At 42.2% G+C, this 13,277-nt stretch overlaps 1 protein-coding gene across 5 annotated transcripts; it reads left to right on the top strand.

Moving 5' to 3' along the window:
• The first annotated feature begins 1,232 nt into the window (after nucleotides 1-1,232).
• LOC111853897 (protein lifeguard 2-like) lies at nucleotides 1,233-11,686 on the top strand. 5 transcript variants are annotated; one of them, XR_002840555.2, is made up of 14 exons: nucleotides 1,234-1,502; nucleotides 5,314-5,401; nucleotides 5,671-5,771; nucleotides 5,903-5,967; nucleotides 6,064-6,117; nucleotides 6,211-6,261; nucleotides 6,390-6,429; nucleotides 7,576-7,613; nucleotides 8,395-8,482; nucleotides 9,187-9,282; nucleotides 9,736-9,789; nucleotides 9,882-10,069; nucleotides 10,308-10,368; nucleotides 11,494-11,686. XR_002840555.2 is itself a non-coding variant. In XM_023831311.2 (13 exons), the coding sequence occupies exons 1-12, from the start codon at nucleotides 1,488-1,490 to the stop codon at nucleotides 10,029-10,031; spliced, it is 840 nt and encodes a 279-aa protein (XP_023687079.1). In that variant the 5' UTR covers nucleotides 1,234-1,487; the 3' UTR covers nucleotides 10,032-10,069; nucleotides 10,308-11,686. The 5 variants fall into 5 exon arrangements, 3 of the variants coding, with proteins under 3 accessions (XP_023687096.1, XP_023687079.1, XP_023687069.1); XR_002840552.2 differs by having other exon boundaries at nucleotides 9,882-10,368; XM_023831311.2 differs by having other exon boundaries at nucleotides 10,308-11,686.
• The last annotated feature ends 1,591 nt before the right edge of the window (nucleotides 11,687-13,277 follow it).

The following is a 13,277-nucleotide window of genomic DNA, read 5'->3' as shown; positions in this document are numbered from 1 at the left end:
TTATTAACTTTTATCTTTGAACTTAGTAACATTAAATGTTTAATCGTTGTAGTCATGGACGTAAATACCGGGGGGGACGGAGGGGACATGTCCCCCCCAATCCGAGGGTTGTGCCCCACAAAAAAATTATATAAAAAAAAAATCGCACTATCTATTGTGAAAAATATATGTATGTATACCTAAAATAATTATAAGTAGAAAAAAAAAAACAAACGCAAAAAATGCATTTAGAAACAGTTGAGTTCCCCCTCCCCTTCCTCACAGTGGTTTGGCCCACTGCCTGCTTTCCCAGTTCATCTCGCCTACTCTACACAGTACACACACGAATCAGGTGTGTGGCTGCGGCTCAATTAATGTTGAACTGCAGTAAGTAGGGTATTTTATTCACTTTAAATAAAGCGATTCTCTTTGATGTAGTTGATGCAGACTCATTCATAAATTAGTTGCGGCAAAAATGCTGATTACCGATGTATTTCCATGAATCTGCTATATTAGCGATTAAAATATTACTTATCTAGTTAAAGTTAGCTTGTTTACAATACCTTGTTGCATAGTGCACTGTAACTAACACGCCAAAGCCGTTTCCCATGCATTGTTTTATTTGTGACGACTTGGCATAATGTTAACTTAACATTAACGGCCACAATGAGCATATTGTTTAGCTGTGCATTTACTAAATGAGCACTGTGCTACGTCCGAACTGACCCCACTGTATTTTTTTGTATAAACAATTTCTATTATGCATTTAAACAGTCGTTTAAATGTTATTGTATGTTGATGGCTTGACTGTAAACAACATAACAAACAATGCAATAAATAGTTTTGAAGAAAAATCTGCTTTGTCATTGAACCTGAGAAAAACTTTGAAAATAACCATAATGACGCATAATGACAGAGCGCTCATGTTTATATGTGAAATGCGCAAAAAAATTGAAACGGACAGCTTCACCTTAGAGGATTCGATTAAAAATGCGGACATTAAAAACAAAAACCGTGTTTAAAACTGAGCTGGCTGTCAGGTTCATTCAATAACATTTTTCGAAAGCTTCCCTGGTTACTTGGTTATATGATATGCTTGATTATATAAGAGATGCATTCGCGCTCCTTCCACAACTTCACTGCAGTACATCACTATAACAACGTCACCTGGCACAACCACAAACAAGAAAGCGGCGCCCCCATTTTCAAGTCGAAGTGGTGCCCTCCATTTATGCCGCCGAACCTGGATGTTAGTAGAAGTACCATTTTTGGGAAGCGGGGGGAGTGATGGAGGATGTAGGAACAACCTGCTGATACAGTATAAAGCGTTGGTTTGATCCGGGGTGAGTCTAAACGAGTTGTTCTTCCTTAGCTGATTGGCCGTAAAGTAGCGCCTCTGTAATTTAGTACCAAGCAAAATAAACAAGCAGAAAGGAGAAGAAGAAAATTGCCTCAGTCTTGAGGAGATAAATATTTTGGATAGTGAACGTCAGACTCTGCAGACAGTCATGACGCAGGGGAAGGTAAGGCTCTTTATTTTCAGTGTATGCCAGCGTGGGGTGGTAACGATCATCAAAACGCACTTCTTATAGCACTGTTTTTATTGCAATCATATGAGGGGAAAAATAGGCTTTAATACCAAAAGCTATTGCAACAGCCCCGTCCAAGTAGCCTAGATGTAGCGCTACATAAGTGTTACCTTACCACTGATTTCCTTTTCGGTCCGATTCGATCAAGTACCAAGGTTGGTGAGAGGGTACCGATACCGATATAGGTGTCCACTTGTTTGAGTCTATAAGGATCTCATCACAATATGTGCAGGCGGATCAATCGAACCATTACCTAACCAGTAGTGTCTTATGCCCATGAGAGTGCCCCCCACCCCCCGGCCAGCCATGCCTGGTAGTAGTTCTTATCCTGCTCCCAGGGGTGTAGCAAGGAATTCTCCCCCCCTGACAAAACGTCACCTTGGGCCCCCTTGGTACATTCTACAGAAAGGAAGGGGCGCCCCCACCAGTCGAGGCCCAGTAAAAAAGTACTTGCCCCCCTCCCCGGGCCTGCCTGCTCCCCATAATAAAATAAACATTTAAATTATTAGGTATGAAAATCAATATTTTAACGTTAAAATCAATTTTCACCATGAAACATTCAGATCGAAAAAAATCGATTTTTCCATATCGATCCTCACATCGGGATTCTTCGTATTTGGCGGTGCCTCAGCAGAATATGAGGCTGTTTTAATATCTTATGCTATTTTAAAGTGACACTTGTAGGATTTTGCATAGCTACAGCCATATTTTCTTTCTTACACACTGATTGCAAATATTACGTTATTGAGAGGAATCTGTAAATTCTGAAATATATCTGCACGAAACGTCTATGTCATGAAGCCAAATTCTGGACTTCATTGTGTTGAGACGTGTTGTGTACGTATCTCAGCAGAACAAAAGTTTATCAAGCAGTATAGCACATACAGTTTGAGTAGGGAGCTGAATCTGAGACTCGTACAAAACGAATATTCGTTTATACAATATCAGTTTATACACAACTTTTTGTGGTTTATCGTGCCATATGAGTAGATCCACACACATATTGATAAAGAGTGCTATGAGGCAAATAGAAAATGTCATCCTTATTTAATGTTCACATAGGTGTTTTTTTGTTTGTTTGACAGTATCACCCAGTGAAATATGAAATCAGTACAGTGATGTGAAACAATACTTTAGCAATCATACCAATACAGACCATCATAAACTGCGGATGTGTTGTGCTACAGTTTTGCTAAAATAGTTTCATTTTGGATAATAAAAGTCTTTTGATTCTGATGCCAGGAGTTCAGGAATTTTGGAGCAGGAAATTAATTACCAGAAGGACTAAGTTTTAGTCTGCATCTGAAACATCAAGAGATTAGGCAGGTTTCTAGAGACAGATTAATGTATCATAACGGGTTGTGAGTTTACCTGGAACCTTTGTGTTTGTCTTATTGTGCAAACAGTGGATGGCAGTCAGCTCTCATTCTCTTACATCACTTGTATTTCTAGTGTGGTCCCGAAAAAAATTAAACACCTACTCACACCTTTCTGTCTTGCTTCTTTTTGTGCTACAGACATATTAAAAGTGTGATTATATTAAACTGAAACAAAAGATTGAGAACTTGAGGCTTTTAAGTCGATTACAGTAGCCTCACTTGTACTTTGCTCTGGACAAAAGCACCTGCTATATGTAAATGTACTCATAGATTAAGTTTAACAAAATGGATTTATGACTGATATTGTTTTACTGACATCATTTTATAGTTTTAATGACACAAGTATTGGTTTTCACAAGTTTACTGCTTCAGTGTTTGGAGATATTTTTTTCCAGATGTTTCTGTGGTATACTGAAGTATAATTGCGAGCATTTCATAAGTGTCAAAGGCTTTTATTGACAATTACATTAAGTTTATGCAAAGAGTCAATATTTGCAGTGTTGGCCTCTGCAATTCACCCTGGCATGCTGTCAATCAACTTCTGGGCCAAATCCTGACTGATGGCAGCCCATTCTTGTATAATCAATGCTTGGGGTTTGTCAGAATTTGCGGGTTTTTGTTTGTCCACCCGTCTGTTGAGGATTGACCACAAGTTCTCAATGGGATTAAGGTCTGGGGAGTTTCCTGCCCATGGACCCAAAATGTTGATGTTTTGTTCTCCAAGCCACTTAGTTATCACTTCTGCCTTATGGAACGCTGCGCCATCAAGCTGGAAGAGGCATGTTCATCACTAAACTGTTCTTGGATGGTTAGGAGAAGTTGCTCTCGGAGGATGTTTTGGTACCATTCTTTATTCATGGCTGTGTTCTTAGGCAAAATTGTGAGTGAGTCCACTCCCTTGGCTGTGAAGCAACCCCACACATGAATGGTCTCTGGATACTTTACTGTTGGCATGACACAGGACTGATGGTAGCGCTCACCTTTTCTCCAGAAAATCTTTTTTTTCCGGATGCCCTAAACAATCGGAAAGGGGATTCAACAGAGAAAATTACCCGACTTGAAACCAGGCCTTCCTCTTCTCCTCACTGTGCGTGCAGATGCACTCACACCTGCCTGCTGCCGTTCCTGAGCAAACTCTGCACTGGTGGATCCCACAGCTGAATGGAGATGATCCTGGTGCTTGCAGGACTTTCTTGGACACCCTGAAGCCTTCTTCACAACAATCGAACCTCTCTCCTTGATGTTCTTGATGATCCGATAAATGGTTGATTTAGGTACAGTCTAACTAGCAGCAATACCCTTGCCTGTGAAGCCCTTTTTGTGCAAAGCAGTGATGACTGCATGCGTTTCCTTGCAGGTAACCATGGTTAACAGAGGAAGAACAATGATTTCAAGCACCACCCTCCTTTTAAAGCATCCAGTCTGCTATTCTAACTCAGTCAGCAGGACAGAATGATCTCCAGCCTTGTCACCCTCAACACTCTCACTGAAATTATGTCTGCAGGTCCTTTTGTGGCAGGGCTGAAATGCAGTGGAAATGGGTTTTTTTAGGATTAAGTTAGTTTTCATAGCAAAGAGGGACTTTACAATTAACTGCAATTCATCTGATCACTCTTCATAACGTTCTGGAGTATATGCCAATTGCCATCATAAAAACCGAGGCAGCAGACTTTGTGAAAACCAAAACTTGTGTCATTCTCAAAACTTTTGGCAGCTGACAGTTTAAAAAAAAATATTCAATTTGATGCAGAATGTGAACTGCAAAAATGTAAAGAATTTTTTATGAAATCACAGAATATAAAAATGAATTTATAAAGAAATAGATATTCATGTGCACAGTTTGTTGTGCAGTGGAAAGTGGACATTCCATTTTCAGGATCTCTGTGAGAACATTCTGAGTGAGGAGGATCTCTAGATACTTTTAATTTCTACAGTCATGGTTTTTATGGAATATGACTAGCTCATGTTTCACTGTTAAGTTTTATTGGTTATTCCATTGTGTTCTGTCTGGAGGCTCTGAAGTTTTGGAATGTGTACAATAAATAATAAGTTAATTAGAAACCTTTCTATAATGTTTTTCATCTTTTTCTTATAAAATAAGCAAAACTGCACTGTAATGCAGGACTGTGTTTAAACTTCACAGGAATACAATGCACAATTAAATACCACATGCTGTAAGGAAATTAGGAACAAACAAAATGTATTGCAGAATGAAGTTATACTGTTACGGTGTGGCTGTCCATGGGCTTCTTTTGTGGGAGAAAAGAAAAACACTTGAGAGTTTCATGTGTCTAGTAGATGAAGTAACCAGTAACCTCAACCTCCGGTGACTCATGAGATATCTGTTGCTGATTTTGCTTCTCTAGGTCTTTGTGGCAGACAAGACACTCAGTGGCCCCCAAGGAGATGGGACACTGCCAGTTTGCCCACCCAGCTATGAAGAGGCAACTGCAGGTTGTCATGTTAGTCATACACCATGAAATTGTTGGTTTAGCTGGATGGGCTTAAGTCAGTGCCAGTGAATAAGGTTTAATTTGCACTCTTATCTTTCACAATGGGCTCCTCCTTGGCTTACATCTTTATCGCTTACATTTCCTTATCACATTCGTCTAGATTCATACCTTTCCAGAGTGACTAAATGTGACATCCTGGGTGGGGTAACTTGTGACAATGATGGTGTTACATTGTTCAATAATTAGACTCTGTGTCATTTCGGTTGCCAGGCTCCAGCCCGAGTCACAGCTACGGTTACCAGGGCAACGGAGAGATGCTCACAGAGTTCACCTGGCAGGACAAAAACATTCGACGGATCTTCATTCGTAAGGTACCACTTAGAGACGTGTCAGAAAAACGGTCTCATTAATCGCTATGGATGACGTCATCTCTCATCCTTTGCACATAAGACCTCAGGTGTGTATCTGGGTCATTTTAAGGTGCTGTCTGGTCCCCCTCCAGGTTTATTCCATCTTGATGATCCAGCTCTGTGTCGCTGTGGCTGTCGTTGCACTTTTCAGCTACTGGTGAGGTTTCCCAGCACTTTAGAAAGGTGTTCATTTGTATGATACAGTCTCAAGCCGGACTTTCACTCTAACCTTAGTCTCCTCTTTCCATTACAGCGAGCCAGTGAAGACGTACATCCAGGCGAACCCAGGCTGGCACTGGGCTTCCTAGTAAGTTCCCAGTTACAGCAGAGCCCAAATGGTAGCACACAGGAGATTAACTGGGCTCTGTTGTTTCTGATGATTCATTCTCCTCCCGCTCAGCGTGGTGTTCTGTGTCACCTTCATCTCGCTCTCCTGCTGTGCCACCTTAAGGTGGGTGTTGCGGAGCCTTCACTCAGGGAGGGGCGAGTCGAGCTCGGCTTCGTGATTCGGGTGAGTCACGGTAGAGAGGGTGAGTGTGTCTGCTCTCACCGCATGCGTCTGCTCTGCTCTTCCTGCAGGAGGCGCTTTCCGTGGAACCTGATTCTGCTGGCCATCTTTGTGAGTATCACCACTACTGGTGAGGTTCTCTCTCATTTGAGGTACCTCTATCAGAGCCAGCACAAGGCGTAAGTGAACGAGGTGGCTGCTTAGGGCCTAGTGGCCACCAGGGGGCCCCCCAACTGATCAGCCTGTCACGTTTTGACGGAAGATAAATTATGATTAGGTTAATGATATTTTTCTTAGGGCACCCTAAGAGAGTTGGGCCAGCCCTGGTCCCCTTTGAATGACACCACCCTTTTGAGTCCATAAGGATCTCATCACATGATGACATTGAGGGGGATGGAATTCATGACAAATTAGAAATCGAAGTAGTATTATGCTTTAAAAAAAAAGACACCGCAAACTGAGCTGAGGGAGAGACACTAAGTGCTGTTACAGTGTAGTGAAGAGTGGTGAGATATTTACAGTTACTTACTTAGCGGATGCTTTTGTCGCAAGTGAGGATCAGAGAGCATGCTGGGTCACATTGTGTCCCGGCAGCTATTGGGGTTAAGGGCCTCGCTCAAGGGAACAATGGTGACATCACTCTGTCAGCCACGGGATTTGAACCAGCAACCTCACGATCACAGTCCTAATCCACAGAGATCCGCACACCGTCCTTTTAATGCAAACATATGTTTGTATTTAAACGGCATTTTCAGTATTTACAGAGCAGCAGTGCAGGGAGTTTGCAGGGGTCAGTAATGTCCTCCCATTTGGTGAACCGGGGGTCGTTCGTTCCTCGTGACCTGCTTGCACCGTTTCCCAGAGTTTTGAGAAATGCTGATATGCGGAGCTGTTGTATTTCTGTCAGTGTTAACACTCTTTAGCGTCACTGCAAGAACGCGTCCAGGAGGGACCCCCCCCCCGAGGGGTTTGGACCACTACCCTGAGAGGATCGCTACTGCCATTAAGGAACTGCAGCTGTGAACAGAGCCCCACACGTCCTGCGATCCCCTAACTGAAATATGCTTTAGGACACGTGGGAACATATCCACACAAAAATAATATCACATTTCTTATATTTGCTATCAGTCCACAGCACATGTGAAAGAGACTGTCCCCTGAAATTGCTGCGTTGCCATTTATTACCAAATCTTATATTCATGCTGTGTGTACTAGCGTGTGTGCTCATGTATGTAACGGCTGACTTTGCCATTTCAGACTCTGTCCCTCGCCTATATGACGGCGATGATGTCCAGGTAGCCTCTCACAGTCGGAGTCACTCTCTCTGTCTCTGCTCTCGCTTCACCATCCATGCTCATCATGGCCTGCCTGTTGGCACTGCTGCCTTTTGGTAAATTACCAAACCTCTTGCTGCGCAGCAAAAGAACCATTAGCCACAAACTGCTGCACGATTTAGACCAGGGCTATGCAAATCATGGTCCTCAAGGTCCGAGTGCTGCTGGTTTTCCAGCCTTCTTACCTACGAGCCAGTGTGAAGCCTCTGTAGCCCAATCAGAATCAGATACTTGGGAGAACTGAAAACAAGGCCTGGATTTGGAATCGAGGTCCAGATTTGAGTCCTGATTTAGACCAAGCTTCTCCATATTTGGTGAATTTTTTTAGTAAGTGTGATTTTGGTTTATTGATTTGTTAAGTATTTTGCTGAGGTAAAAGCCTGATGCTAAGCAAACGTCTTTACAATATAAAGGTGATGATACAGAGGGCAACTTTTTGAGCAATGTTGCCGTGCAGCCCCCTACCATGTAAGAGAAAGGGCAACTAATCTGGAGCTGGGTGACGGTGAAAACTTACCTACTGCTGATCAAAGTTTTTCAAATAGAAATTTGTGGGCCAGTATCATCGGGAAAGTACCCAAGCAACATTTGTCTGCACCATTGCTCAAAAAGCTGCCTTGTGCATCATCATCATCCTAACATCCCAGGAACAATTTTCATACCTGTAAACCTGATGGATTCTTACATTTAGTCATCCTGGGCTCTGTATTAGGTGACCTCTGCCCCTTTTTTCCCCTGACAGTTATTACAACACCAGATCTGTTATGGTCACCCTGGGAATCACAGCTCTGGTCTGTCTCTCTGTCACCGTTTTCAGCTTCCAGACCAAGGTGGGTAAGGTTGTCTGCTGTACATGTGGTTACTGCTCTGGGGTTAGGGTTAGGGTCCAAACCCTATGAAAGCATAACAAACTGTACAGAGTTGAGCCAAGGGCACTTTTCCACTGCGCCAGGTACCTTCCTTTCGGTACTTCAAAAAAGTACCAAAAGTACAGGTATTTCAAAGTGGTGGTTTACCACTGGCGTAAAAACTGGTACCGACACTGACTGACATCACAAAACGAGGCAGGGTATTATGTACTGACTTTGAATAATGGCTGTAGTATATTATAAGTATATTATAATTTATCCAAGCATCCATTATTAATATGTTTTTGTTTTTTTACTTTGTTAATTTCTGGTTTGTAACTTTATAACAAAGTTACAAAAAGTTTGTAACTTTTTTCAAGATGACAGTCTATTTGCATAACCAATGGACAAAGAAAGCATTTGCAAATCTCACCACAAAGTACTGAAGTACCAAAAAAGTATCCTAGTTGGTTTGGTACTTTACAGTAGGTACTACAACTTTTGGTACTGGTACTCAACTGGAAGTCAATGTAAAAGGGAAAATACCCTACTAAATGTATGGTACCTGGTGTGGTGTGCCTGTATTCATGTGGATTTGTCTTGCGGGGGCCCTACAGGCACAATGGATGAGTGTGCTGACCTGTATGCAGTCTCTCTGAACGCCTGCTGTCTCCATCTCCCTGCAGATTGACTTCACCTCCTGCCAGGGAGTGCTGCTCATTCTGTCTATGGCTGTGTGCTACTGTGGCATTTTCCTGGCCTGCGTCGTCCCGTTTGGATATGTGAGTAAACCCTCGATCCTCCATCCTTATTGACTACAACTGGTTGCCTGCTACAACAGTTCCCATGTGTTTGTTCATTTTTTTAGTTTTTTTTCCTGTTTGTCAGAACATTTAATTTATTTATGTACTCTTCACTTTTTAAATCTGTTTGCACTATATGTACTTTGTTTGCACTGTGTATATCGTCTTTGCACCTTGTCTGTTTGGCACTATATGTATCTTCGTCTGTGCACTGTTGTCTTGCTGCTGTATGCGCCAGAATTTCTCCCTGGGAACAATAAAGCTAATCTTAATCTTGATCTTAATCTTAATCTTAAGAATGTGGGTAGGAACCTGGCTTACTATTTGTAGAGTCTTTTACTCCAAATATCCCTAAGGTGAGATCTAGGTCTTGACTATACTTACTTGAAACCCAGCCTCATTACAAACGGTATCTCCTCCTCTGCATTGCAGGTTCCTTGGTTACATGCCATCTACGCTGTTCTGGGAGCGATCGTGTTTACTATGGTGAGGAACTGTGCTACACCATGCAGTGGATCCTAATCATCCATCATGTCTACCCTCCAACCCTAACCCCTCTGACCTTCTCTTTCTTCCAGTTCCTGGTATTTGACACCCAGATTCTTCTGGGAAACAAGCGTTCCACCATTAGTCCTGAAGACTACATTTTTGCCACACTCAGCCTATACCTGGACATCATCTACATATTCTCTTTCTTCCTCCAGCTCTTTGGGATGGATCGGAATTGATCCCCTCGGATCCCTCTACACACCTTAGATACATTAAGGTTTCCTTTTACATTTCTACTCATCTGTTACCCACCTGTGACCCCTCAATCTTCATATCGTATTGGTGATGCACCAACTGACTGTTCAGTGTTTAGTAATGAATCTCTTGTGGTACTGAAAGATGGCAAGTTATAAAAAAGCAGTACTTACAATGGAAAGGGGGCAATTTGTTTTTCTTACACTTCTATTATTTTTTGGTGTTTAGTTACATCATAACATACAAAGATCTTTTTTCAGGTCACTCTTCATGCAAGTTCAACTTACAAAGATGGAAAAATCAAAATGTGTAATTTAACAGGTGAGGAAAGCTGTCATGTGTAACGAATAGCCTAAAATTGTACGATAATTCTTCTGTGTGCTTTTTGTGAAAATCTCTCCGAACATACATTATGCATTGTGTGCTTCAGTGATTTTTTTAAGTAGAAAATTATTTGGGGGAAAGGGAAGTCTTTTGTGAAAAAATGAACATCCAAAAAATGTCCAGTTTCTTAATGTTACAAAAGTCAGTTAAAAAGTTACATAAATAATTCCATTAGGATGTGAACAGAGCTGTATGGAAAGTAAATAAGTATGTTTAATTTGAATGTGAACAAAGCTCAGGCTTGCTTCTGAGTTGTGAATGGATTTTTTAAAAAACAAATCTATTGTTGTTTTATTTGTTAAGAGGAATTCAGACAATATGACTTTATGAATTATGGCTGTGGAGGTCCAGATTATTTTGAGAGTATTTGTTTTAGCAAGGGGGTTATTTTTTATTGCCATAGCTTTTGTAAAGAAAAAGGATCGATTTTGATAGTGGCATCAGCAGGTGAAGGACTTGTTTACGTTGCGGTGGCCATTAATGCATCCATGCCCGCTTAGTCCCTGTGCTTCGCTTCTGTTCCCTGCTTACCCTTTTGCCTTTGTGTGCTATTGATGTAGCCTTGACCATTCGGTGTATCAGGCATGAAATGTATGCATGGTTGCTAAGGCCACTCGTCGTGACTCCCCTGCTACGTCAGATGCACTTTGCAGACCTCGCTGTTCTAAGTGTTGATCGCAAGCCCTCCGTGAATTGTGGTGAACGTGGAAAGTGGACAAGCATTCTCTGGCCTCTTATTGCCTGTTGTACTGCAATTTTGGCTCACAGCTAATACTGTGGACACGTTTAGACATTTCACCAATGGGTTGCAGGTTCAAATTCCTGGCAAGGCAGCTGTAACACAGGAATGCCTAGCCACATCTTTGCGCACACAGTCCAAGTGTAAGCACCTTGGAAACTTTGCTCTAACCACGGGTGTTTGTTATGTAAATTATAAAACAATAAAATGACTAACAGTATTTGTTAGAAGTGTTGTTCTGCTGTGGGTTTAGGAGAAAAAAGAGCCACACATCCTTGTGCTTTGTCGGCTGAATGTGTAGGTAATGTATTTGCACACTGCAGGGGCGGAATGTGGCTCTGCAGGTTACAACTCAGAGGTTGCTGGTTCAAATCCCATGGTCGGCAGAGTGATGTCACCACTGGCCCCTGAGCGTGGCCCTTGACCCTGATTGCTCCAGGGACTGTCTGACCCTGTTTTCTCAATTGAATGTTGCTTTGTATAAAAACATCTACTAAATAAATAAATGGAAATATTTGTTTTTACTATTTTTTTTTTTCTTAATTCCAAAAAGAAAATTATGTACATTTAGAATACATAAGACCATATGAGCAGGAAAACACATATGTGGGTTGTGTAATCACTTAAATCATTTATGGGCATTCTTTAGACCAAAGGTGTCAAACTCCAGTCCTGGGGGGCCGCAGCCCTGTGTAGCTTAGTTCTTTCCCTGTTCCACCACAAATCATTCAGCTGAACAGCTATGTGATAATTAGCACAAGAAGCTGAATCAGGTGTGTTAAATGAGGGGAAACCCAAAAATGTGCAGGGCTCCGGCCCCCCAGGACTGGAGTCTGACACCTGTGCTTTAGACCATTAGATATGTAGCCCTGAACCTTTAGTGCTGGTACCCAGCAGGTTTTCCATCCTACCTGGTCTCTGATGAACCACAGCTGGTCTCAGGTAAATAGGAGCTCATGGAGGAGGACAGAAGACCTGCTGGACACCAGCACTGCAGGATCAGGATTCCCTACCCTTGCTTTAGACATTCAGAATTATTTTCCACTGTACCTGATTTTCCACTGGATACAGTTCTCCTCCATTCTTCTAACACCAGACAGACTTTTCACAGTTTAAGAACAAATTGGCTCAATTCTGTTATCTCAGGCCATCAGGAAGTATGATCATTAACTTTAATCATGTTTCAAATATACTATGAAGTGTTTGCCAGGCCAAATCTCTTACAACAAAGAGAAAGTAACTGCATCCAGATAAGAGTTTGGTGTCTTAAAAAATAAAAATCCACATTGTGATTCTGAGCTGAATACAGTAATGTACTTCATGGCTGTGTCTGTTTTCATACACAAACAGATAGTTTATATGTCACATTTGTCTAAATGTTGCAGAATGTGGTAATTGTTGCATTGATAGCATGCACTAGTGGCGATGCTGTTAGTGTTGTTGCCTACGAGATTGCGGTTCTGTCCTCTGATTGGCTATCTGAGTCACTGTATTACAGTGCTTGAACCGCCTACACATGGCAGGCCCACAGGTGGGGGGAGCAGTAGGTGGTGGTGGTGGGTGTCAGACTGCTGTTCTCTCAACAGGCTGATGCAAGTGAATAATATCACAATGAAAGCAAGTTAAAACATTATTCTCTAAAAAGGCTTTTAACATGTATAACAGCACAGAAAACTGTGGCAACAAAAACTGACCATGCGTGGTAGGATGCCGATTTCTCTCTTTATTTGGTGACATTTGGTTGGTCCCACAGATGCTGTGATGCTGTGAGCTTCTCATTTCCGCTTAGGCTGCGGCCCAGAGTTACACGATCATCTAAGCACTAGTCAGGACCACAGTGGGGCAGGGTGATGCTGCTAGTGCTGTTGCCTTAGATATTGCGGTTCTGTCCTCTGATTGGCTGTGGAAGGAGGCTGCCTGGACAGCTTAAAGCAGTGTTAGCCAACCCAGCCCCTGCGGACTCCAGCCAATCAAGAACACCGAATACCTGGTACAGGTGTGTTGGGAGCTGTGGGAGAGCAAAAATGTGAAATGTCTGGGGTTCCCCATGGACTGGGTTAGGAAGCACTTGCTTCAGGGACACCCAGGGTGGAGTGCCAATCCATCA

This window comes from Paramormyrops kingsleyae, chromosome 8 (assembly GCF_048594095.1).
Source record: "Paramormyrops kingsleyae isolate MSU_618 chromosome 8, PKINGS_0.4, whole genome shotgun sequence".
NCBI classification, from domain to species: domain Eukaryota; kingdom Metazoa; phylum Chordata; class Actinopteri; order Osteoglossiformes; family Mormyridae; genus Paramormyrops; species Paramormyrops kingsleyae.
Note: the sequence above shows the minus strand (reverse complement) of the source record. Positions and strands in the feature narration are given on the sequence as shown.